Below are 22,850 nucleotides of genomic sequence, written 5' to 3'. Positions count from 1 at the left end.
TCAACAAATCCCCACATTTTACTGATGCTTTCAGTGTAAACACGAGTCAATAAACCGGAGGTTTAGTGTGGCCTGCCTGTATTTTATCTGCTTTTACTTCCCGATATTGTTGCTACTCAAAACAATAGATAAAAACAAGAGTGGAAAAAAGGCCACTGTAATATATGGGCCTATTGACTATCAATGTTGTCAAACAATTACAACAAAAACACCATGAAGGAAAAAAATCCCTCAAAATATTTTATTTTATTTGCAATCGGATGTAATAACACACTTCATGTCATTAATATACAGACTGGGACAAGTATCGAAAATATTGTATTGTCTACCCACTTCCTATTTTACGGTGTTTAATTTACAATAGCACCCTCTAGTGGCCCTAAACAGGAACCACATCAACATGATTAGATGCAAAATGAATCATAATCACTAACAGAAACGAGATTGCCATCAAATTATATCATGAAATATTTCATTACAAATTCATCCATACAGTGGTGTTGATGCTAACCTTTAAAGGCTGTTTGGCAGTGTACGTTCATTGTGTACCCATGTAACTTCCCCAACGACACTCCAAAAATATAGTGATGAATGGATGGATAACTTTTTGATTTGAAACAAAGAAATGAAATCAGCAAACCTCCCTGAGTGGTGTGTTGTCTCTCATCAAGGTTCATCAATGCCTTGGGTAAAGTTTTCCCCAGTGTACAAGCCGTAGTGTAGGGTATCCTTTTGTGCTGCAGCCCAGGCCATTTGAAGACTGCTGAAGCGAGCAGCCCACTGACCCTGTGGATCCACAGTCACCACTCCACCCAATCCTTGAACTCTTGACTTCATGTAAGCCAGGCCCAAGTCAGAGGCTGCCTCCACTGACTGACCTGAGTATGACAGTTTACCTATATACATGCTGAGCTTTTAAATTTGGAACATTTTGGACAGAGTACCGAGTATTTACGTTGACACAAATATGTATTTTGTTTCAAATAAATGTCTTTGTGCATATGGATGAGCATGTATGTATTTCAGTACCTTGCTCCATGTGAAACAGGATGAGTCTGGCCAGAGTAACCTTCATAATGGCCTCTCCGTGGCCGGTGGTTGACACTGCGCCCACCTGATTATCAGCAAAGCCTCCACATCCTGTCACACAAAAAACATTACAAAACTCACACTTGTTCTCTTTTTAGTATTATGCAATTGTGGGCAAATGAAGCCTTGTTGTAAATTTCCGTCACATAGTTTTATTTGCATAGCATTCACATACAAAGAACAAACTTCTGTTTTTATTTATTTTTTTGTGATAGACCAGTGCATGAATTGCTTCCTCTACACTTTGTCCTCCCTTGTTAAAGAAAACTTGTTACACCTCATTCTAACTTCATTACTGATCGGAAGACTAACCAATGCAAGGTGTGTCACCGACACGTCCTTCCATCTTGTTCAGAATCCCACCAGTGGAAGTAGCGCATGCTACATTGCCTTCAATGTCAACTGCCACAGCTCCAACGGTGCCCATCTTTCCCCTACACAAGAAAACATGATTTCAGGCTGCTTTGCATTGTCAGGCGCGATATCTCATCCAAATGTAGTCAAAGTCTTTTTTTTCCCCACGAATCGTAATTTTTGTGCATTTTGTAGCCAATTTATAGAGGCGAAAATAGTTTGAAAAAAAATCTCTTGTAAGAATAATGTATTTTGTTTACAATGTTCATGTTTTTGTCATATTATTAGATACACATCGATTAGGAACTGCTCCAAAACATATTGTAGTATTTGTTTGGAGGAAGATAAAGGGTTTTATTGGTATTGATCCCAAATACGTGAGATGCCTCTCGCTCCCTCTCTCTCTATAATGCAATTATAGAGATTTTGTGTATTATTTTGTAAAATACTGACATGACAGTTGTGGTATTAATAGGAGGATAGGTCTCTTAAGTCATCACTGAAGGCCCAACAATTCCACATAGCATCAGAACAAACCATGTAATGTTAAAGTCTTCCCTTATTGGTCATAAGAATGTAAATAAGAAGTTGTTGTATTCTGTAGTGAAGAAATAAGTGAATAAAGCAGCACAAATAAACACCACAGAGAAAAAGGTATGTTTATTGATACAGTAACTATAATTACACACTAGTAGGCTGCAAAATACTCTGAGTACCCCCCCCCCCCACACACACACACACATCATCACTTTCTCATTATCTTTGTTGGCGCGACGAAACGAAAACATCCAAATACCAGACGCCTAAACAAACAGGATAGCAAATATTGATCAAGGTAAAATGTTAGGGTTGATAGATTATTTTGACCGTATGATTATGTTGGAATGTAGACTACAATGATAAACCAAACTTGTCCTGTTCTCACAACGCAGTAAAATAAAGTGGTTGCATCCTCTGCTTGATTGACCAGAGCAATCAAAGTTGTTCTGTTTCCCCCAACGTCTTAAAACACTCCCTGCTCTGATTTGACCAGAGGCCGGGGGTTCACCAAACCTGTCCTGCTTCTCTCAATAAATATGCTTTCGTAGGAGGCCTGAATCAGATTTCGTTCGAACATCGCTGTATGCACAGTGACGAACGTTTTCTCCACTTGCAAGTGCTAAAAAAGCATACTGTCTTCCGTGTGGTTCTTGCAAATAAGTTAGAGTGAGCACATAAACTGGTGCAAAATGCAAACATGCAAGACATGTCAGTTACGTCAATAGTGTAATCTGTGTAAATATTCTTGGAGCATATCAAGAGTTCATCTTGGTATTTTGCAAGGCAATGAGCTGCTTGTCAGAAGCTGCCTGCTTGTGCTTTGACATTATATCACTTGCGCAACAGCACAATTTATACTACCTGTACATCTGAAGACTTTGAGAAGATTTGGAAAAGACACTTGGAAGGCTATCAAATTATAGAGGTTTTAGTGTCAGTAAGTCCCAGCATGATGCAACATGGTCAGCCAAATTCCCAAACACAGTAAACTAGACCTGCTCTTTGAGTGTCTTTGAAAACACACAGAGCAAAGTCAAATGTGCTTTGTGTTTTATAATCAAGTCCATAAAAATAAAACGTTTGGAATGGAACGATCAGGAGGGATTAAAATTGGCATTATATGACATAACTTACATTTGGCACTCCACAGGCTTGGCATCAGGTGCCAGGTTTTTTTCCCACCGCATTCGGGCGTATTTAGTGATGAGGGATTCTTGGGGCACCTCAGGCATACCCATGGCCCGGGCAAAGTCATTAGCACCATGAGCTGTCAAACAAGTATGTGTGGTCTAGAAAAAAGAAAGAAAATATTACAAATGTCATTTTTAAAAACATTGATGGTACATTTAATTGAAATTTGGCTGATAATTGTATTAGCATTAAGTGAGATGAGTCCACAGAAAAGAAAGGAAAAAAAAGAATCCTCTATACTTTTTAATCAAGCTATGTTCATTTTTGACCTCTTAGAGAAGTCCGCGAGCTGGATAAAACGTATGTATAAAAAAGTGAATGAATCTCAAGTTGGCTCTACTGAGTGCCACCCTACTACTTATTTGACTAGTTAATAATAACTGACAGGTAAGATGACCAATTCCGTGATAACACCGCTAGAAAAAAAAACCCCGATTGTTGCAACTAAAAATCATTTCTGGGCAAGGACAAAGAACACTTCAAGCGTTCCTTGTAGATGGTTTATCTACCTTTTCCATGACCAGTCTTGCTAGCTGCACAGGGTTGGCTATATTGCGTACAGCAGAGACAGCACCACAAGCCAGTGTTTTGCCATCCATCACAATGGCATCCATTTCCACATTGCCATTGTTGGTCAGCACTGATCCACACCCTAAAAAAAGAACAAATTCAAATGAATGAACATAGGCATGGACAAAAAAAAATAAAAAAGTTATGATGCAGGTGTACGTGTCCAGACATCTGCACCGATGAGACCACAAGATCACGTGAGTTCATGCTGAAGAGTTGAGTTCACACAATAGCAGCCTTTCGTTCACATTGTTATGCTTTTTGGACATTATTTTTGGCAATTTGGCTCTTCTATCAGGAATTTTTAATAAACTCCAGATTTGCCACTCCACAGCCTGCCCTTAATTTTGCTTGATAGTCTAATTTGGGATTCATTTCCACATAAGTATACAGTATTTTTTCAAACAATCAACAATTTTCATCCTTTAACGGAGTTATCGGTTGCTCCACTGCCGTATGGGTGGAACGTGATCAATTAAGAGAATTGGGTTACATTGGATTGTAAGTTTAAAATGTTGGCAGTGCAACAGCTTCATGAATGAATAACGCATGTCTTTATAACGTGCCCAGTCCACAGCAGTGCAATAACCACACAGATGACCCATGCATGACGGCAGTTTCACCTTCGCTGAACATTTTGCCCAAATATTTTTCAGAGCACTCAACTTTTAAGTCCCCTGTGACCACCTGAGGGAAACAGAATTTTTTTTTTGAAAATGTTGCAGATTGGTGCCAATTCACCTGCATTGAAACTGGGGTTATTCTCCATCTTGGTCACAGCCTCAACCACAGCATCCATGCTGCTTCCCCTCCGCTGGAGGATGACATACCCGGATCGAGCCGCTGCGCAAACCCCAGCAGTGGACTCCTTTGACTTTTCATTTGGCACAACGCCAGCCCCTCCGTGGACCACGATGACAGGAAGCATGGCAATCACCTCTGCAGAAAATTAGGTATAACTGATATTTTTCCTCATAATACCTTGCCCATATATAAATAAGTATAGGCAGACACAAAGCAAATGATGACAAGCTTGCAAAAATGATGATAATGATCATTATATTCTTATTATAATAATAATATGCTCCACTTGTGGGGACAACCAGTGCAGAGAATTAATGAATATATGGATGATACCGAAAATAACTTTTCATTTTAAAAACAAACTGACATCTCAGAGGCGGCAGAGAGAGAAAGAATACGTTTGCTGAAACTATTAATGTTTATGTGTAGTGAAACATTGTTTTCTTGTGACAAGCATGCAGTCAGACAGAACCGAGTTATCTGCGGCTAATCTTCTAGACAGCAGAAAACAAATTAAAGCAAGAGCATTTTCAAACACGACGACAAAAAAAAGCGTCGTAAATAGATGTTCACCTTAAAATACAGATCAAAAACTAAGAAGGGAAGAAATTGTGGCAATATACTTACGTATGTTATGACTGCAAATATCGGAATTAGCAACAAAGTCCGCCTACAATAATAAAACACTTATTATAAATACAAATAATAATGCATGAAAATAATGCTTTTTAGAGAAGGAAAGCAATCATGCAGAAATCGACATCTCAGTATGAATGCGTATTGTAAAAAGGGTCAGGTGACCAGCTTGCGAAACCTTTTATTACCTTTTATAACGTTCCATGTTATAAAAAGCGACCACTTACCAAAAGGGCTCTTGATACCATATAGATACGACTTCAAGTTAACTAACCGCTTTGTTATGTTTATTCTCTTACATAACCTTTGTAAAGAGCACAGATTCACGTTACTTTTGTTAGCGTGTTTTTATTTCCTGAACAAGCCTCATCACAATGATATTCATCCGCTGACCAATCACACCTCCACACCGCACGGAGAAGGGCAACAAAAAGTAGAGCATACCAAACAATGCAATATGCAAACGAGAAACAACACTTCCAAGTCAATACATAACAATTCCTCTCTTCCAGCTTTGATGCACCAATAATCATCAAATAAAAAAATAATAGTACTATGTTTCTATGTGCTATTAAGTGTATACTTTTCTTTTTAGAGGCATTTCAAAATTCACAACAATTTTCAACATCAAATATTAACAACTTTTTTTTTTTTTTTTTTTCTTTTAAAGAACATTTGTTTCTTTTCAACATTTATAAATCAAGTCTGTCTGGTGGTTTGCGAACCCTCTCAGGATATCTGCGTCCAGGAGGATCAGGTAGGTTTGTCATTGGTTTGTGTATGTCCATTATCTCCGGTGTGGACATGTTTTCCTCAGGGGTGATGTCAGAGGCTGGAGTACTGTCCTTAGGGTTTTGTGGGTCAGTAGGTGTCGTAGTTTGAGTAGCGGCATTTCCAGGTGATGCGTCCAAAAGCTGGTCAACATGTCTGCGCCAGACGACATTAGGCTCAACACTCACTGTATATGAGAGTGGTCCAGTTTGTGTCAAAATTTCCGCATGTTGCCACTTGTCGCCTTGGTTACGATAGTCTCTTGCCAATACTTTTTGTCCGATGTCAAATGATCTTAGTTTCCTTTGTAACTGAGTTGGTGAACATTGTCTGTTTGAAACATGTTCTCGGATGTCAGGTTTCAGGAGATCTAAACGAGATCTTAGGTTTCTTCCCATGAACAACATTGCAGGTGACTGTCCAGTAGTAGTATGTGGAGTGTTTCTGTAGGCTAGCAGAAAGTTGGCGATTTTCTGCTGTAGTGGAACTTCCTCCCTCCTACTGGCTTTCATCGACTGTTTGAAAGTTTGTACAAAACGTTCAGCAAGTCCATTCGTTGCAGGGTGGTGAGGAGCAGAAGTAAGGTGTTTTATTCCGTTGCTTTTCAGGAAGATCTGAAACTCCTCACTAGTAAACTGGGTACCATTGTCACTTACAAGCTGAAGAGGGTATCCTGTACGTGCAAAAAGCATCTGTAACTGGTTCACTGTTACAGTTGTAGTTGCTTTCTTTACAGTGAAAACCTCGGGCCATTTCGAATGAGCGTCGACCACAATAAGGAACATGTGATCCATGAAAGGTCCAGCATAGTCAATGTGAACGCGTTGCCATGGGGCAACAGGCCATTCCCAAGTGTGGACAGGGGCAATCTGAGGTGAGCGCTGAGTCTGGTGACATCCTCTGCATGTTTTGACCAGAGTTTCAATTTGGTTGTCAAGGCCAGGCCACCACACATAACTTCTAGCAAGACTCTTCATCTTAACTACCCCCATGTGCCCATCATGCAGCGAGTTTAGAACTTTGGATCGCAGTTTGGGAGGTACAACAACGCGTGACCCCCACAGGACACATCCTTGGGACACAGTAAGCTGGTCTTTTCTGGTGAAATAGTCCTTAAGTTCAGTATCTGCATGCATTGGCCAGCCATTAACAGTTAAGTCATACACTCGAGATAGCAGAGGGTCGTTTCTAGTTTCTTTGCTTATTTGAGCGCAAGTCACCGGAAGCGGTTCCATTTGCAGCATGTGAAGATTTAAAGCAGGATCAGTAGCCTTCTCTGTCAGTGGTTGAGGAAGGCGAGAGAGACCATCTGCATTTCCGTGTAGTTTCGTCCCTTTATAGTCTATGGTATAGGTGTGTGCTCCAAGAAAGAGAGCCCAACGTTGTAAACGAGCGGCAGCCATAGCAGGAACACCTTTCTTCGGACTGAAAATGGAAACAAGAGGCTGGTGATCTGTAATCAGCATGAAGTGTTTTCCATACAGGTATTGGTTAAACTTCTTAACACCCCACACTAAGCTTAAAGCTTCTCTGTCAATCTGTGCATAATTACGCTCTGCAGGTGATAAAGAGCGTGATGCAAAGGCAATGGGGCGTTCAGAGCCATCAGTCATTTTGTGAGACAGAACTGCACCAATGCCATAAGGTGAAGCGTCACAGGCTAGACATAGGGGAAGCTTTGGATCAAAGTGTGTGAGCACCTTGTCTGAAATAATGAGTTCCTTTGCCTTTGTAAATGCCTGTTCACAGTCTTTAGTCCAGTCCCACTTTGCCTTTTGGTGCAGTAGTGCATTCAGTGGGTGCAGCACAGTGGAAAGGTTTGGCAAAAACTTGTGATAATAGTTAACAAGGCCAAGAAATGAGCGTAACTGGCTGACATTTTCTGGTTGTGGAGATTTTACTACAGCTTCAATTTTGTCTCGCGTTTTGTGAAGTCCGTGCTTGTCTATTTTGTGTCCACAATACTCAATGGACTCCTTGAAAAACTCACATTTCTTTTTGTTTGCTTTTAGACCATATTCTTCCAGTTTTGTTAGAACTGCATTCAAGTTTTGCAAGTGTGAATCTTTGTCCCAACCAGTAACAATAATATCATCCAAGTAACATTGAGTACCTGGGATTCCTTGTAGCACTTGGTCCATTGCACGTTGCCATATCGCAGGGGCACTTGTAATACCAAATACAAGCCGGTTGTATTGGTATAGTCCTTTGTGAGTATTTATGGTGAGGTACTTGCGTGAACTTTCATCCATTTCCATCTGTAGATATGCTTGTGCGAGGTCAATCTTTGTGAAGTGCTCACCATTTGCTAGAGATGCAAAAATGTCATCGATGCGAGGGAGTGGATACTGGTCCGCATGCATGACAGGGTTAACAGTTACTTTGAAATCACCACAAATGCGCACTTTGTCTGAAGATTTCTTTGCAACAGGTACGATTGGTGTAGCCCACTCAGACCAGTCCACTTTGGATACTATTCCTTGATCCATGAGATTTTGCAGCTCAGCTTCAACTTTTGGGCGTAGCGCATATGGAACAGGGCGTGCTTTATGAAACTTTGCTTTTGCACCTTCTTCCAGCTCGAGACGTGCTTTGATGTGTTTCATTGTTCCTATGCCTTCGCTGAACACATGTGCATGTTTATCCAGTATCTCAGTTAACTTCATGTCTGTGAGCTGTTTGGAGGCTATGTGCATGGACTTTATTTCATGCCAGTTAAGCTTGATTTGTCGTAGCCATCTACGACCAAATAGTGGTACACCTCCCTCTTTAAGGACGAACAGCTCAAGATTGCACTTTTGGTTTCTGTATTTCACTTTCACTTTGAGTTTTCCCAGTGGTGCAACCTTTTCTCCTGTGTATGTCTTCAGTTTTACACTGGTGCGTGACAGTTTAGTGTCTGGGAACATTTTCTTGTAGTCGTTGAATGATATGATCGACAGTGCTGACCCTGTGTCCAGTTCCATTTTTAATGGCACTCCATTAATTTTTGGTGTCAGCCAAATCACATCACCGTCATTCTCTTCTGTAGCACACAGCCCTAAACAAGCCAATTCTTCCTCACTTGAACTGTCAGAATCTGTCTGTGCTACTTTGTGCAATTTTTGTCCTTTTCTTATATTGTGTTTATCTTTTGCATTACTGTACTTTAATTTACACATCTTCTGTATGTGCCCTCTTCTATCACATTGTCGGCAGTCTTTATCCTTAAACCAACACTCTGCGGGGTCATGTGACTGTTTACCGCATCTGAAACAGGGCTTTGCTTTGGTATTATGCCGTTTGGTGTGCAGTTTAAACACAGAGCTTGTGGCTGCGTTTTTACCTTGAAGCTCCGTCGCATCCCTTGCTGCTGTCTCCGCTGAAACAGCTATTTCCACTGCTCGTTGCAAGGTGAGTTTGTCCTCCGTCAAAAGCCGTTTCTGAATGCTCTCGTTGTGCAGCCCGCACACGAACCTGTCCCTCAGAGCATCTGAAAGTCCGTCTCTGAACTGACAGTGTTCGGCCAGTTTCCTCAGTTCTGCGATGTACTCTGACACCGTCTCCGTCCTTGACTGGTTTCTCTTGTGAAATCTAAAGCGCTCAGCAATCACCAATGGAGCTGGGTTTAGATGACTTTTCATTATCTGCATTATTTCATCAAATGTTTTGTCTGCCGGTTTAGCTGGGGCGACCAGGCTGCGGAGTAAGTTATACATTTTGGCGCCCATGACACTGAGTAGGACAGCTACTTTTCTTTCGTCCTGTATCTCATTAGCTAGGCAGTACTGCTCAACTCTTTCCACATAAGTTGTCCAGTCTTCTACCGAACTGTCAAATATGTCCATATTTCCCAAGATTCCGGACATTTTTTTCACTTTTCTTGGCGTCCGTTCACTTTTACCTTGGTCCTGAGCGACACCCGTCCTCACCTCCGGCTAGCTTGATCAGAGCAGAATCCGGGGCGAGCAGACGAAACTTACGTCCACACAACCAAGTCCATGAAGCACTATTCACTTGTGTCCGTTCCTCCTCCGCATTCTTAGGGTCCTTTTTAAGTCTCGTCGCCAATTTTGTTATGTTTATTCTCTTACATAACCTTTGTAAAGAGCACAGATTCACGTTACTTTTGTTAGCGTGTTTTTATTTCCTGAACAAGCCTCATCACAATGATATTCATCCGCTGACCAATCACACCTCCACACCGCACGGAGAAGGGCAACAAAAAGTAGAGCATACCAAACAATGCAATATGCAAACGAGAAACAACACTTCCAAGTCAATACATAACACGCTTCCTTTCCTCCGCCTTGCTCTGCAAATCAAAAAATGAAATGGGTACTCTCTGCTACCATCAGGCGAATAAAAACAAACATGGAAGGTGCACGGCGCCCCCTATTGGCGAACCTATAACACTGTCTAGAAGCATGCGCTACCCCAAACAAATACATGTCACAACGGGATAATAAAATAGTAATTAATGATCACGTGTTTCACTTACAATGTTTTCTTTCCAATTAAACTATTGTGTGAAATCTGGGTCTGTTTCATTGAACAAATCTGATTAGAAGCCACAACTAATTCTGTTCTGTTGTATGAATGGCAGTAGGTTTATTATAACATTTTGCTGGTAGTAAAAATAAAGTGCTGGTTGTGAACATCTAGGGGGAAAAAAGGAACACGAATAAACTGCTGGTATACTGTCGATGGTGATGTCGATCCTAAAACATGTTTTCATGTGAATGGATCAGTATTACTGTTTTACAAACAAAGTGTCGTAAGAGCTACAAAAACATGTCTATTTAAATGGAGGATTTATATCGCGGATTTCACTTATTACAGGGGTGGTCAGGAACGCACCACCCACGATGGAGGGAATTTACTGTAATTGTTGAAGTGCACTAAGCCAAAGTATGTTGTGCTAGTTTTACTGTAAATGACAGAGAAATCTTCAATAGTGTGACGGCCCTTATACGTACAGCTGACCAATAAGAAAAAGATGTTCTCTTGCGGGGAACGTTTAAGCCTTAAAGAGACAGGAGTCTAAAGAGCAGCAGATGATTGAGCAGCATACTCCATGAAGTTAATCACATAAATGATTAAGGTTATGATTGAATTGAGTTTATCTCGCAGGCATGCATAGTCCAAATGAGCCCCAAATACAGTAAAAACAAAACACTTGCATGTGTTTTGAAGGCTGTTAGGCCGTAAGATAATTGTCAACTGGGGACGGGAAAACCTGATATCACGCCCCTGAGGAAACCCTTTATTTTGATACGTGCGACAGGCTGCCGTGAGCGCGCATTTTCCCGGCGAGCGGAGCCCCCCATTCTCAAATTAGGGCGGCGCGTTCCTGCTGCAAAAGAAGTGAACGCGCTCGAGGGGCTGCGGTCCCATTGACGGCTCTGTCTCCTTGACAGCAGCATCAGCATCAGCAAGAAGTGTCTGCCTCGCCTTGCAGCGACGCAGCCAGGCCAGTGGTCGAGCGGAGACCGCCTTCCGTCGCTGCCTCCCTCTCCTTTGCTCGGCCGGAACCAGGATCATCTCCGTGTGCCATAGTCCGCACCGACCGCTGGAGAAATGGGCTCCCCGTGAAACGGAGGTGGTGGAGGGGAAAGGCGGGCGGGTGGGAGGGGGGGCGGGGGTTCGACACCGGAGCTACAAGAGGGAAAAGGAGAGGCAATAACGTCAATCGTGAACATTGGCGCTACCACAACCACCATCGCTGTCATAGCTACTATCACACCGCCGCCGCCGCCCTCTCCGCTGCCGCGCCGGGTGCCTCCCCCCCAACCGCCATGGGAACTCCGCATCAGTCGCTCCTTAGACTGCTTCATCCGCGGGCCATGTCGTGATCCGTGGGCTCCGCCAGCGGGTTTTCGTGATCCCAATCGAGGGGAAGGAAGAGGAGGGTGGTGGTCGGCAAGATGTTTGCCTCAGTAGGCCCTCGGGGTCCACCCGTCGCTCAGACCATCCCAGAGCCCGACTTGAGCCACTTGACCGAGGACGAGAGGAAGATCATCATGGCTGTTCTGGCTCGGCAACGGGAGGAAGAAGCAAAGGAGGAGGCCATGCTAAAGTGAGCTAAAGAAAGATTGCTGTGCGTGCGTGCGAGTGTGTGTGACAGAACTCCTCTTCCACTCTTGTGTAACTAGTGCTTCAGAATCAGTACCACAGTTCCTCTGTATCTGACCATGCATGGGTTTCATGTGTGCATGGCATGGATGGGTGTGATTCTTCTACATTCTCTCGCACACTGGCTGCAATGAAAGACTGACAAAAAGTGAAAAAAAAAAAAAGACCTGGATGAGGTTTTGATTCTGACGTTGGGTTATGGGTAACTTGATGGTTGGATCAAGAGTGTGTCACTCTACAACTCATCACCAGCAGGATGACATCCCACTTCTACTCCCTTCTCTGAGAAACAGAAACTCATTTCTCATTTGCACTTGTCTCATTAGCATCACCACCATGAGTCATGCTTATGCTTCAGTCAAGTGGACTGTATTTGCTTTTAACCTGAAGTATTTCATTGACAGATGCAGCGGCAACGGGGCAACTGAATAGCAGAAAGCTCACTGATGCCTGACATGGCACATACGTAGTAAAAGTAAAACCCTCCCTGTTGGCTTTTATCTGTGCAGCATCCATCTCAACAGCTGCTGTTCCCAGCTCTGGGGTGCGGTTGAGCTTTTCCCATCCTTTTGCACGATATGTAGGCCAGAGCACTTGCAAACAGGAAGGCTGTTATAGAACCAGTAGGCCAATAACAGTGTGGGGAGAAGGTGCCTGTTTAATGTCATTGGGAATCAGGAGTCACTTGTATCCAATGTGTGCATCCATCCACCTCCTCTGTCATCCTTTAGACAGTCTCCATCCACGCAGCTATGAAGAAAGGTCCAATGTTGGTCATTGCGATAAGTACGGAAATGAACCCAATACTACATAGTCCAGGTTAAATCCCCTTTTCATAGTATCTGCGCAGATAGATAGCTCGGATGACCCACCTAAGATACACGCTCCTCAAGCGCTACGATTCTGTTCTATTTTAAGCACTCTGCGTGGACTGATAGTCCAGCTCTGGAATGGAGGATCGATTCACTGCATCTAAAGTAGGAAATGTCCAATATATAGCTTCATCTCTAAGTGGCCGTGCATCATTTTTTGGTCATGTTTCAGAAGCCAAGGATTCAGATGTGTCATTCTGTAGAGGCTGCAAATAAGATTGTCAGCACCTATGTCTTAACTTGGACTGGCCTCAGCTTCTCATCAGTCTTTAAGAGAAGATGGACTCACCAAAGCCATCTTTCTGATTGGGCCTCACCAGTTGACAAGTGAAAATTATTCACAAAAGTATTGGATGACTATTAATTGCATCTACGGCAAGAAAACACACATCTCAGTCGATGTTGCTTTAACGCTGCTAACTCACAGCTCGCGGGTATCTTCGTTCAGGGCCTTTCCGTATTGTTTGCATGTTTGGATTCTTTTCTGGGATGATGTTTGGTGTGAGTCTCTTGCAAGATGCAAGTTAGTATCTAATTTTATGAAAGTTAGTATCTAATTTTATGAAATTAAAATGGCTAATAAATGAAAATACAGGGAAATCTCTAATATAAAATATATTTAAATTATTGACAATAAGACATTTTATCTCTTTGACATGTGTATAGAGGTTAGTCAGACTAAACACATCCAAATGTATTTCTCATCAATTAAAATTGTGAAATGATGTCATGCATTTGACCATAAAGTAACAAATAATTTAATGCTTGAAAATCTCTTGGATTAAGATAAGAGAAGATAAAATACGATATTCTTTGATTTGTCCCACTCGAGGGAATTCCAGTATACAGCAGCCATAATTAAATCAAATTAAAAAGAATTACAAATAGTGTTAGTCTGAAAATCATATCAGACCAGGAAAGAGATTCAAATGCTTTATAGTGCTAATAATAGTAATAGTATAATAGCAAACGTAATATTAGTCTTTGTAAACTGTCAATAAAAAAGTTACTATGTGTAATGTAATCAAAGTGACAACGTTTCTTATTTTGTGTATTTCAGAGAAGAGAAGCCTATCCAAGCGAGAACAGTAAACTTGGTCGGGCAGAAAAAACCTCTGCAGCAAAACGATGTCCGGTGAGTGGCTTACCCAATTGATGGGGACTTTGAAATTGAAATTTAAAAAGTGACTTTAGAGCGCATCTTTAACTGTTTATACTTTTGCTTCACATAGTACTTTGATTTGTTGTGATCTTGAATGTCTCACTGGGGTAAAAGCCGCAGCTGTAAAAATTGCATTGCAAAGAAACACATGTCGGGATCCCATATGCGCATCGGCTATCGGTCCAATATCAGCCCAAAAAAACCCTATTGGATTTTATCTCTGATATTACCACTCTGGATTTAGCATGCAGGGCCCATGTGATCAAAACCATTCGCTAAAGATGATTATGTCGGTGGTGTGGGAGTCCACTACAGGGCTCTATGGTGTGCCAGATTTGGGGTGCACTCCGTGCAGGCGCCCACGATAGGACGACTGAAAATAATGAAAGGTTACACAGGTACAACCAGCCGAAGTCGCCTCGACTCTAAAAACAATGTTCATAATTAATATTAAACCTTATGGGAGAAAAAAAAAATCACATTCACAAAATGAACTTCCATCGCCGGTTTATGATGTCCATTAATGCGCAGACTACAACTAACAACTTTATTGGATGCTTATGACCCTGTTGAGGTTAAGTGCCTCAGAAATTGGATGTATGGATAGCAAACACTGTGTCGTTACTGTCATAACAGACATTAATACTTGTTAGAATACAGATATGGTTCCTTTATGACTGACCAAAAACATACATGATAGGTTAGCGCTTTTGAAAATGAATGGATGGATCGTACCAGTATGACCAGGACGGCGTCATTGTATTGTGCTATGACAAACACTGACTTGCCTCTCTTTGGCTCACTTCAGCTTTATGGAGCATGGATGAAAAGTGTTTTGTTAAACTGCTCTATTATAAAAGTTATAGTTTAAGTTCTCACAAATGGAACCCACTTTTCAGCCGTCACACTAACATTGGTGTTTTGAAATCGTGCAGAGTACAACGGAAGCCAAGACTACGGAGCCATTCAGGATTTTCCGACCAATGTCAGAAAGCTTGGTCTAGGTGGCAGATTTTAGCTCCTCCAACAACATCCAGCTAAATAGTTTTATTATCATGATGCTAAACTATGATGATGATGAACCACATAAACAAATTCTATTTTATGTTCCTATGCATTGATAATATTTCTTACTTTTGTCCGTTTCAAGAGGTGGGGGTGGGGTGGGTGCTAGGCGAGGAGAAGCAGATGGAGGAAGCACCAGAGCCAACAGCAGATTTAAGTGGGCAGTGTGCTCCCCAGACAAGGCTCCATATGGCCTGGTAATGCCATACACAGGCAGACATAGTCACAGCATGTATACGTGTACACATCAAGATGGCAAATTCGTAGCGCTTGAACACAAATGTACCTCAAGGAGATGTAAGGGCCATCCCCCTTCATTGCCTTCAAGGGTGACTTTGTGGACCACTTTATTCAAAAGGTTGAATAGTGTTATAAATCTTCAGACATTATTCTGCCAAGGCCAAACAATTCTAATTTGGATCGGCACCAAACTGTAACACGTTGCTGATTCTATAGACATCAAGGTCTTGCATACCGTATGCCAGAATGTTGTCATTAAGATTCATGCAGTTTATTGAAAAGTGAGAGAAGGTTGAGAAGTCTTGCAATGCGTTGCAAAATACGCAAACCTTTGTTTTATTAAACATATTCAGGATTCAGTGGTGGTATAAATAAGTAACAGAAGTTATTGTAATAGCAAGGGAATGATTAAAAAGTCTACAGTGCGTCCACCTTCCTCTCAAGCCAACAGTTTCGGGTGTACTACGCCAATTGCAAATTCTGCTGGGATAAACTCCTGCTAACCCAAGACCCTAATGAGGACAACGCTACAGAAATAGATGGATGGCTGTTTCTAAAAATGTATCAGTTTTGAAGTTCTTAGAATGAATTATTCAAATTTACAGTGTAATGTCAGGAGGAAAGAAACTCTAAAGACAAGAAAGATGATTCTGTTTCCCATCATTACTTTCACAGTACCACCAACTACAATATGTCGTATTAGGCAAATAAGTAGTGTTTTTGTTGTTTGTAAAAGTAAATACATCAATTGAATTATTATTTAGCCGGAAAGCAAATGCAGATAAAAGACACCGAAGGTGTCCTATGTATAAAGATAAACACCTTTCTATTTCACGTTTGTGGACAACATTTTCAGAAACAAGTACACACTTAGATTGAGAGTTAATATTGAAAGGAGGTTTGAAAGGTGGGTCGGGTTGGGTTAGTGAATGGTGGGGACTACACACGAGCAACCCAGCAGGGTGAATTGTGTAACGGAACTGAGGGAAGTTGGAACAGCTTGATAGAGCAAACGAGAGAGCCTGCATGTACCTGCTTCCATATGGTCACAGCACAGTTCATGCAGTATATATATATATATATTTCTTTTTTTTTTCTAGTATATGCTTTGTCTGTGAAAATGAAAAGGCCAGTTCATGTAGGTTTTGTGAATAATGTTTCAAAATGTCAAATGGGATTATTTTGTTAATTCCAAAAAGAAAGATAAAAACTCAACAACATTCTAAAAAAGATATATTAACATACACCACTAGCGCAAAAGATCATTTGGAATGTGTGAATTGCGGTGCGTCATAGCACAATGCAAGTTTCCAAAGTTCAGATACTGTTTGAAAAGAGGTGCTAGAGTATTTGCTGCAAATAATAAAGTGTTAAAATGACTGTGGGTGGATGTGCTTTGCATGCAAAAACTCTTAAAGACAAAATGTTAGACATCGTGGAAGGGTTCCCAAACTTGACGTTAAATTTGAACGTGATGAAATCCAAACATTTACTTCACTTCTTATGAGTTTAAGTAAGATCTAAATGACAATTGGGTGAATTCCTATTTCACTAAATCTTATTTTGATTTATGTCCACTTCCTATTTGAATGTTGATCCAAGTACAAGGATAATGGGTCTTATAGGCCCCGGAGAACCAAATCCCAACAGGGAATAGCTGAGGCTGGCTCTGAATCCCAACGACATGCCAACTTGCCTTCAAAAAGCTCAGAACTGAAGACACAATGTGCCAATATTTGGCTTTGTAGCACTAATGAACCTCAACGACTGAGGGTCTTTATTTTTTATTTGCAGTATTTTGGATGCAAGTACTGAATATTAAGCAGAAGGTCTTTTCCATTTGGGTTTTTATTGTGATTGAGCATCCAGATTGTCATCCAAAACTATTGTGGGAAAGAAATGATTTATTTACCTCTTTTGTTAAAGTTCCATGGGCAGCTAACAGAGATGTGGAAGAGTCTCAGAGTTGATATTCAAAAGCTGAACGTTTCAAAATTGATATGATGTGTTAGTGTGCAGAATTATTATTCGTTTTTGTCATGCCTCCACCATCTTCAGACTTTTTCATGCACAGTCAGAGCCATGGATCGGGCACTAAATCCTGCAGCGCAGCAGCAGGTGACCCGTCTGTGACCTTTAGCTATGGCTCCTTGGGTATACATACACGTGTGTTAAGTACAAATGGGTGTCCTTTTTAAAAAACAAAAAAAAGGTTTTATGTGTTTTAATGGGAAGGTGAAGGATTTTCTTTTCTTTTTTTTTTTTTTTTAGAAAAGAGGCGGCATGGCTGTGTGCATTCTCCTGCCATTGTGATCATGTTCACTGGCGGAGCTAGGGGGGTGCCGTGGGGGCAATGGCACCCCTGAAATATGCTTGAACCCCCCCATGTGCCACCCCAAATAAATTACTTTTGGCCATTTTATAATTTTTCCGGGATTTTCCACCCCACTTTTCCATCCATCTTTTTTGGGTTTGTAAAAAAAAAAACATACTGTTTTGTTTTGGTGATCCCCTGAGATATCCTTGGGTCCCCCATGACCCCTCAAGGAAAAATATCCTTGCTCACCCAGTCTCCTTGAGCAAGACACTGAACCCCCAGTTGCTCCTGATGCTGTCGGTAAATGAGGTAACGCTTGAAGGCGGTGAAGCACTTTGAGTACCAACAGAGGTGTCGAATGTAGTCATACAATACATCCATCCATCCATCCATTTTCTGAACCGCTTAGTCCCCACGGGGGTCGCGGGCGTGCTGGAGCCTATCCCAGCCGTCATCGGGCAGTAGGCGGGGGACACCCTGAATCGGTTGCCAGCCAATCGCAGGGCACACAGAGACAAACAACCATTTGCACTCGCACTCATACCTAGGGACAATTTGGAGTCTTCAATCGGCCTACCAAGCATGTTTTTGGGATGTGGGAGGAAACCGGAGTGCCCGGAGAAAACCCACGCGGGCCCGGGGAGAACATGCAAACTCCACACAGGGAGGGCCGGAGGTGGAATCGAACCCGCACCCTCCTAACTGTGAGGCGGACGTGCTACCCAGTGCGCCACCGAGCCGCCTCATACAATACAATACAACTTTATTTATATAGCGCATTTAACAACAACTGAAGCGTTAACAAAGCACAGTACATAGAACTTAATGGTACAACCACAAAGACAGTCAAAACAGTGAATTAAAACTGAACAAAAATATACACAATATGTATATATATCAATCCCTCAGTTATTTTCAGCTTTTGTTTCCCTCAGCTACTTTTTACATTTCGTCCAGCACTTACTCAACTTTTAATATGTCCCAGGGGCATCCAGCAGCAGCTTTCCAGCTACAGGGAGACGGTGATCAGGCAGGCCACAGCTGCAGCAGGCTCAGCGGTTCACAGAGACGACGCACCTACCTGCGGCATCTGCCAGAAGACCAAGTTTGCAGATGGTTGTGGGAACTTGTGCTCGTACTGTCAGACCAAGTTCTGCGCCCGCTGCGGAGGGAGGGTCTCGCTTCGATCCAATACGGTGAGATTGAGAGAATTTTATTGCTTCTATTTCCATGAAGGTTTGGAGCCTAATTGTAAGTCATTTGCTTTTCTTCCATGTCACAAAAAGAAAACAAAACAACAATGTGACAAACTTTCTTCGTGCCCCATTCCATTGACATTGCCAAAATCTGTTTCAGTGAGGGGAGTCTTTACTTTGAATAGATCAATTCAATATTGATAAAAAAGGACAAAAATGCCTTTTCTGCTACAAAGACACAAACTTGAAAATATATACCAACGCGTATGTAGATGTTTTCTCATATGCTATTATTCAATACTACAAATAGCCAATATCAATCAGAAAGCATGTTATACAATTTGAGCCAACACTCACATTGGATTATCTGCAGCCGTACCTAATATTGTGCCAGGTAAGGTTCAGAATACAATTTCCAAGTCACAATAACTTGAATCAACTTAATTTACCACAAACATTTTTGGGTCAAAGTCTCCAATATATTGCAGCAAACACATCAAACCCGTACTGCATCAAAAGCATCCACGTATATAGGTTTGCTGCTATTCCGCTGTATATGTTACAATATATTTGATATACAGTAGTCCTACTGTTTATGTGTGATGCCACCGCAGTGTGACCCAGGCAGAAGCTGCTAAAGGTTAATTGGGCATTACACTGAGCTGTGGATGGAGGGGGTAGTCTCCCACTCTGTCTGGGTCTCGCAGGGGTGCAGGGGGTGCCCTATCAACACACAGCAGGGGGTGGGGGGTGTTAGTAAAGGCGTTGCAACTTCCGCTGAAATAGGTGGTGTGCCTCTCCATCCCTCCCTTCAACTCCCGGTGTGGCATTTAATGATCCCACACAGACTTAAACATACAGCCTGAAGTCTACTGTAATTATTGCCTGCCATGGGGTCTGAGGCGGTATGATTGGGTGGGTTAATTGGGGTAAAGTTCACTGACCATATATTTCACTTGGATATTGGTAAGAAATAAAAAACCAACAGAACTACGGAGGTGACTTGTAAACTCATTTTGTTATTTCATAAACGATGCTTACATGTTGAAAAAAAAGGAAAAAAGAAAAATAGTTCTGTAAATCAACCTTCTATGTATCTTACTAAGTTTCTCACTTTTTTCATATACATGCATGGCTTGACTGGGCTGAAGGAGGACAAAGTGGTGAGTAGTGATTTTTTTTTAGTTTATTAAGTAGTCAGTAGTTAAAAATTGTAGTTTGTGTCATTAGAACGGCTGGTTGATATCCCATAGTCGGATTTCTGCTTTGTAAGTTGTCTTTTCTTTTAAATACAAATGTCATCGAAAAGAGAAAACCAAAATTGGAGACTAAGCGTAGAAAGACATTTAGTGTTATTACTTATTTTTATCACTTGCTGAGGTCATACTGAATGATCATGTATGATACTGGTGACGGGTAGCAGACATGCACTTATCTGCTTGTCTCAACTATCTGTTGAGTCAGGTTGAGGACCTTATTTGGCAAACTTCCCTTCCGGAAACAGCCAAATCAGCACTTCTCTAGGAGTGCTTTGCTGTTTTCCTGTTTGTAGAAGTGTCCATTGCACTCAACAGTGACACATTTTCCGTTCATTGTGGGCTTAAGGAAACATTTAAAATGATGCCCGACATTTACATTAAAATGTTTGTTATTTGGGCATTTTTGTAATTCAATGTACACATGTGAACCTGCATGAAATGACTGAAGGCCTTGCTAGTTGATGTCATTTCCAAAAATAATTTGAAAAATAAGTCTTTTTTTTTTTTTTTTAAACCGTCATTAACAAGAACGCTTCACTTGACCTTCGTCCAGCATTAACAATAACTGAGATAATAGACAGAGTCTGAGATAACCACTGGTAACCATGGGAATGAATGAATGTTTTTAATTAGTATTTTGTCCGTTTTTATTTTTTGTATTATCATTATATTAATATACTATAATATTAAATATATTTTTTAAACAACAGTTTACATGACATCAGTGCTTCTCAATTATTATCTGTTATGCCCACCCAGGAAAAAGAATATCTTCCATGACAATAAATAGTATTATTTTTCTATAAAATTATAATAAGTACACTTCTGTATGATATTGAACTATGTAACATGTTCCATGAGATCACACAGGCCATCTGCTACAGTGCAGATCTGTTAAATTGGCCTCTGAACCCCATGCAAATAAATACTGAAAACTTTGGATAGCTATCCTCTTGGGTTGACAAAAATTAATCTAGTGATGACAGAAATGTGCTATTAAGGTTGAAATAGCACAAAAATGTGTTGCAAATGTCTATTGATCCAAGTCAGAAATGATGTGTCGCAGCACAACACAGTAGAAAAATCCTTGAGCGATGTGCCATCTCCTGTTAATGCCACAAAGGCTCATGATTACTATTGATTGGCAGTCTCACAAGTTACGTCCACCTCCACGTGCGTCTCTCATTGACTGGTCTTAAGGGGCCCATCTTTCTTCTGCTTCCTGCTGTATATTACCATATGAAATCCACACGTACACTGGTATGATCCCAGTGTGTAGTGCTTATCTACAAATAGCTGGATATACACCAGAGAAAATGACAGACATCTCAAGGGAAATTCTATTTCCATGCTGCTATGGGCCCTTTCCAAATGGCACCCTGCTTTTATATGTGTTGGGTTGTCAACATCGATGGATCGAATACATCACATGCTATTTTATTTGACTAAGTGGCATAAAGGTTGTTTATTGCAAATGCTCAGTGTTGCTTTTATAACATTTATTTATGACATTACATGACAAGATTAGTAAATGCCAATCAGAAATTGTAGTTAACAATGGCAAAAAATGACCACTTGCCCGAGTAAAAGTCTTTCTAACTGCTGCCTGTGGTCACTTTTTTTTTTTTTTTTTTACTTTATTTACCTTTAAAATCAAGTAATCAGTACAATAACTGCATTATTTTTTCATGGCAACACCGTTCATAGATGTGCAAACCATTCAAAGTTCAATATTTGTGGAAACTATTTGTTTGACTTGCATGTTATCCGTGTACGTATGTATGTACGTACATGTGTACTGTACATGAACTGTATGTGTGTGTGTGTGTATTGTGTTGCAGGGGAGTTGTGGTGTGCTGATGTAGTACCTCATTAGCTGCTGTGGACACTAATCTCCTTTGTGGCAGTCTTTCATCCTTAACTCAGGATTTATAGACGCCCACAGTTACATGCTGCCGGTACCATACGTCAAGTTGTCATTGGCTGCCACTTCTTCCTGTCCCTCCCCCCCCCAACTCCTCCTTCACCATCTCCTTTCTTTCTGGATTTGTTTTCCTTTCACCTGATAAGTGGCAAGTATTTGGTGGCTTTTAGCTTGATCAGAGGCATTAGTAGAAAGGGTTTTGTAGCCTGAGAGTGTTACATGACAGTATGCCTGCTTGAGTGAAATGACTGCGGTGATCAATACAGTAAGTGCTGGATTGTGACTTCAAGTGATTGGAACTTGGCACGTGATTGTTCATAGTTCGTAACAAAATTGCAGGAAAAGATGGCTGTGATATCCATGTGGAGCAAAACAGAGGTAATTATGTGGTATGGTTATGCAGCAAATAAAGAAAGTATAGGTCAAGTGTAACAAGCTATAGTTGGAGCTGTAGATTGAGTCAGATTTATTGAACGCACCGTAGCGCAATGAATTCCGCTACGTGAACAGGAAATTATTTCATTCAATCAATTCACAAATAATTTGCAATCTACTACATGACCTGGAGGAATTACCGCACACTTTATTCGTTGTACAGAAAAGCAAGGTCTGCAGAAGCTGGATAACAATTCTGATCATTTGATCGGAGTTGCATTAGATACTCAGAAACTTACTTGATACACATGCAGGTACAACACAACAACGTGGAAAATATTTGAGTGCTTTTCAAACTTAAGCCACAAATT

General features: G+C 41.2%; 3 protein-coding genes across 5 annotated transcripts in view; 1 reads left to right on the top strand and 2 right to left on the bottom strand.

Annotated features, from left to right (window-relative positions):
* Nucleotides 1-227: 227 nt before the first annotated feature.
* Nucleotides 228-10,296, bottom strand: asrgl1 (asparaginase and isoaspartyl peptidase 1). Of its 2 annotated transcripts, XM_061284869.1 has the most exons (9): nt 10,232-10,296; nt 5,412-5,463; nt 5,176-5,218; nt 4,486-4,683; nt 3,684-3,826; nt 3,118-3,272; nt 1,402-1,523; nt 1,030-1,140; nt 228-878 (listed from the first exon to the last, which is right to left on the bottom strand). In XM_061284869.1, the coding sequence occupies exons 2-9, from the start codon at nt 5,430-5,432 to the stop codon at nt 667-669; spliced, it is 1,005 nt and encodes a 334-aa protein (XP_061140853.1). In that variant the 5' UTR covers nt 5,433-5,463; nt 10,232-10,296; the 3' UTR covers nt 228-666. The 2 variants fall into 2 exon arrangements, with proteins under 2 accessions (XP_061140853.1, XP_061140854.1); XM_061284870.1 differs by lacking the exon at nt 5,176-5,218 and having other exon boundaries at nt 10,232-10,295.
* On the bottom strand, nt 5,517-10,224 carry LOC133158049 (uncharacterized protein K02A2.6-like). Of its 2 annotated transcripts, none has more exons than XM_061284868.1 (2): nt 9,281-10,224; nt 5,517-8,263 (listed from the first exon to the last, which is right to left on the bottom strand). In XM_061284868.1, exons 1-2 carry the CDS (start codon nt 9,801-9,803, stop codon nt 5,877-5,879), a joined length of 2,910 nt encoding a protein of 969 aa, XP_061140852.1. In that variant the 5' UTR covers nt 9,804-10,224; the 3' UTR covers nt 5,517-5,876. The 2 variants fall into 2 exon arrangements, with proteins under 2 accessions (XP_061140852.1, XP_061140851.1); XM_061284867.1 differs by having other exon boundaries at nt 5,517-9,528; nt 9,839-10,072.
* A 1,565-nt stretch (nt 10,297-11,861) lies between the features above and the next one.
* Nucleotides 11,862-22,850, top strand: part of LOC133158623 (regulating synaptic membrane exocytosis protein 1-like) — a 31,433-nt gene continuing 20,444 nt past the window's right edge. Inside the window, exons 1-4 of the mRNA XM_061285923.1 lie at nt 11,862-12,013; nt 14,002-14,076; nt 18,711-18,921; nt 20,073-20,084. Coding sequence (XP_061141907.1) covers nt 11,862-12,013; nt 14,002-14,076; nt 18,711-18,921; nt 20,073-20,084 — 450 coding nt within the window. The remainder of the gene's footprint in view (nt 12,014-14,001; nt 14,077-18,710; nt 18,922-20,072; nt 20,085-22,850) is intronic.

This window comes from Syngnathus typhle, linkage group LG8 (assembly GCF_033458585.1).
Source record: "Syngnathus typhle isolate RoL2023-S1 ecotype Sweden linkage group LG8, RoL_Styp_1.0, whole genome shotgun sequence".
Taxonomy (NCBI): Eukaryota; Metazoa; Chordata; class Actinopteri; order Syngnathiformes; family Syngnathidae; genus Syngnathus; species Syngnathus typhle.
The sequence above is the reverse complement of the archived record's forward strand: the minus strand, read 5'-3'. Positions and strand labels throughout refer to the sequence as shown.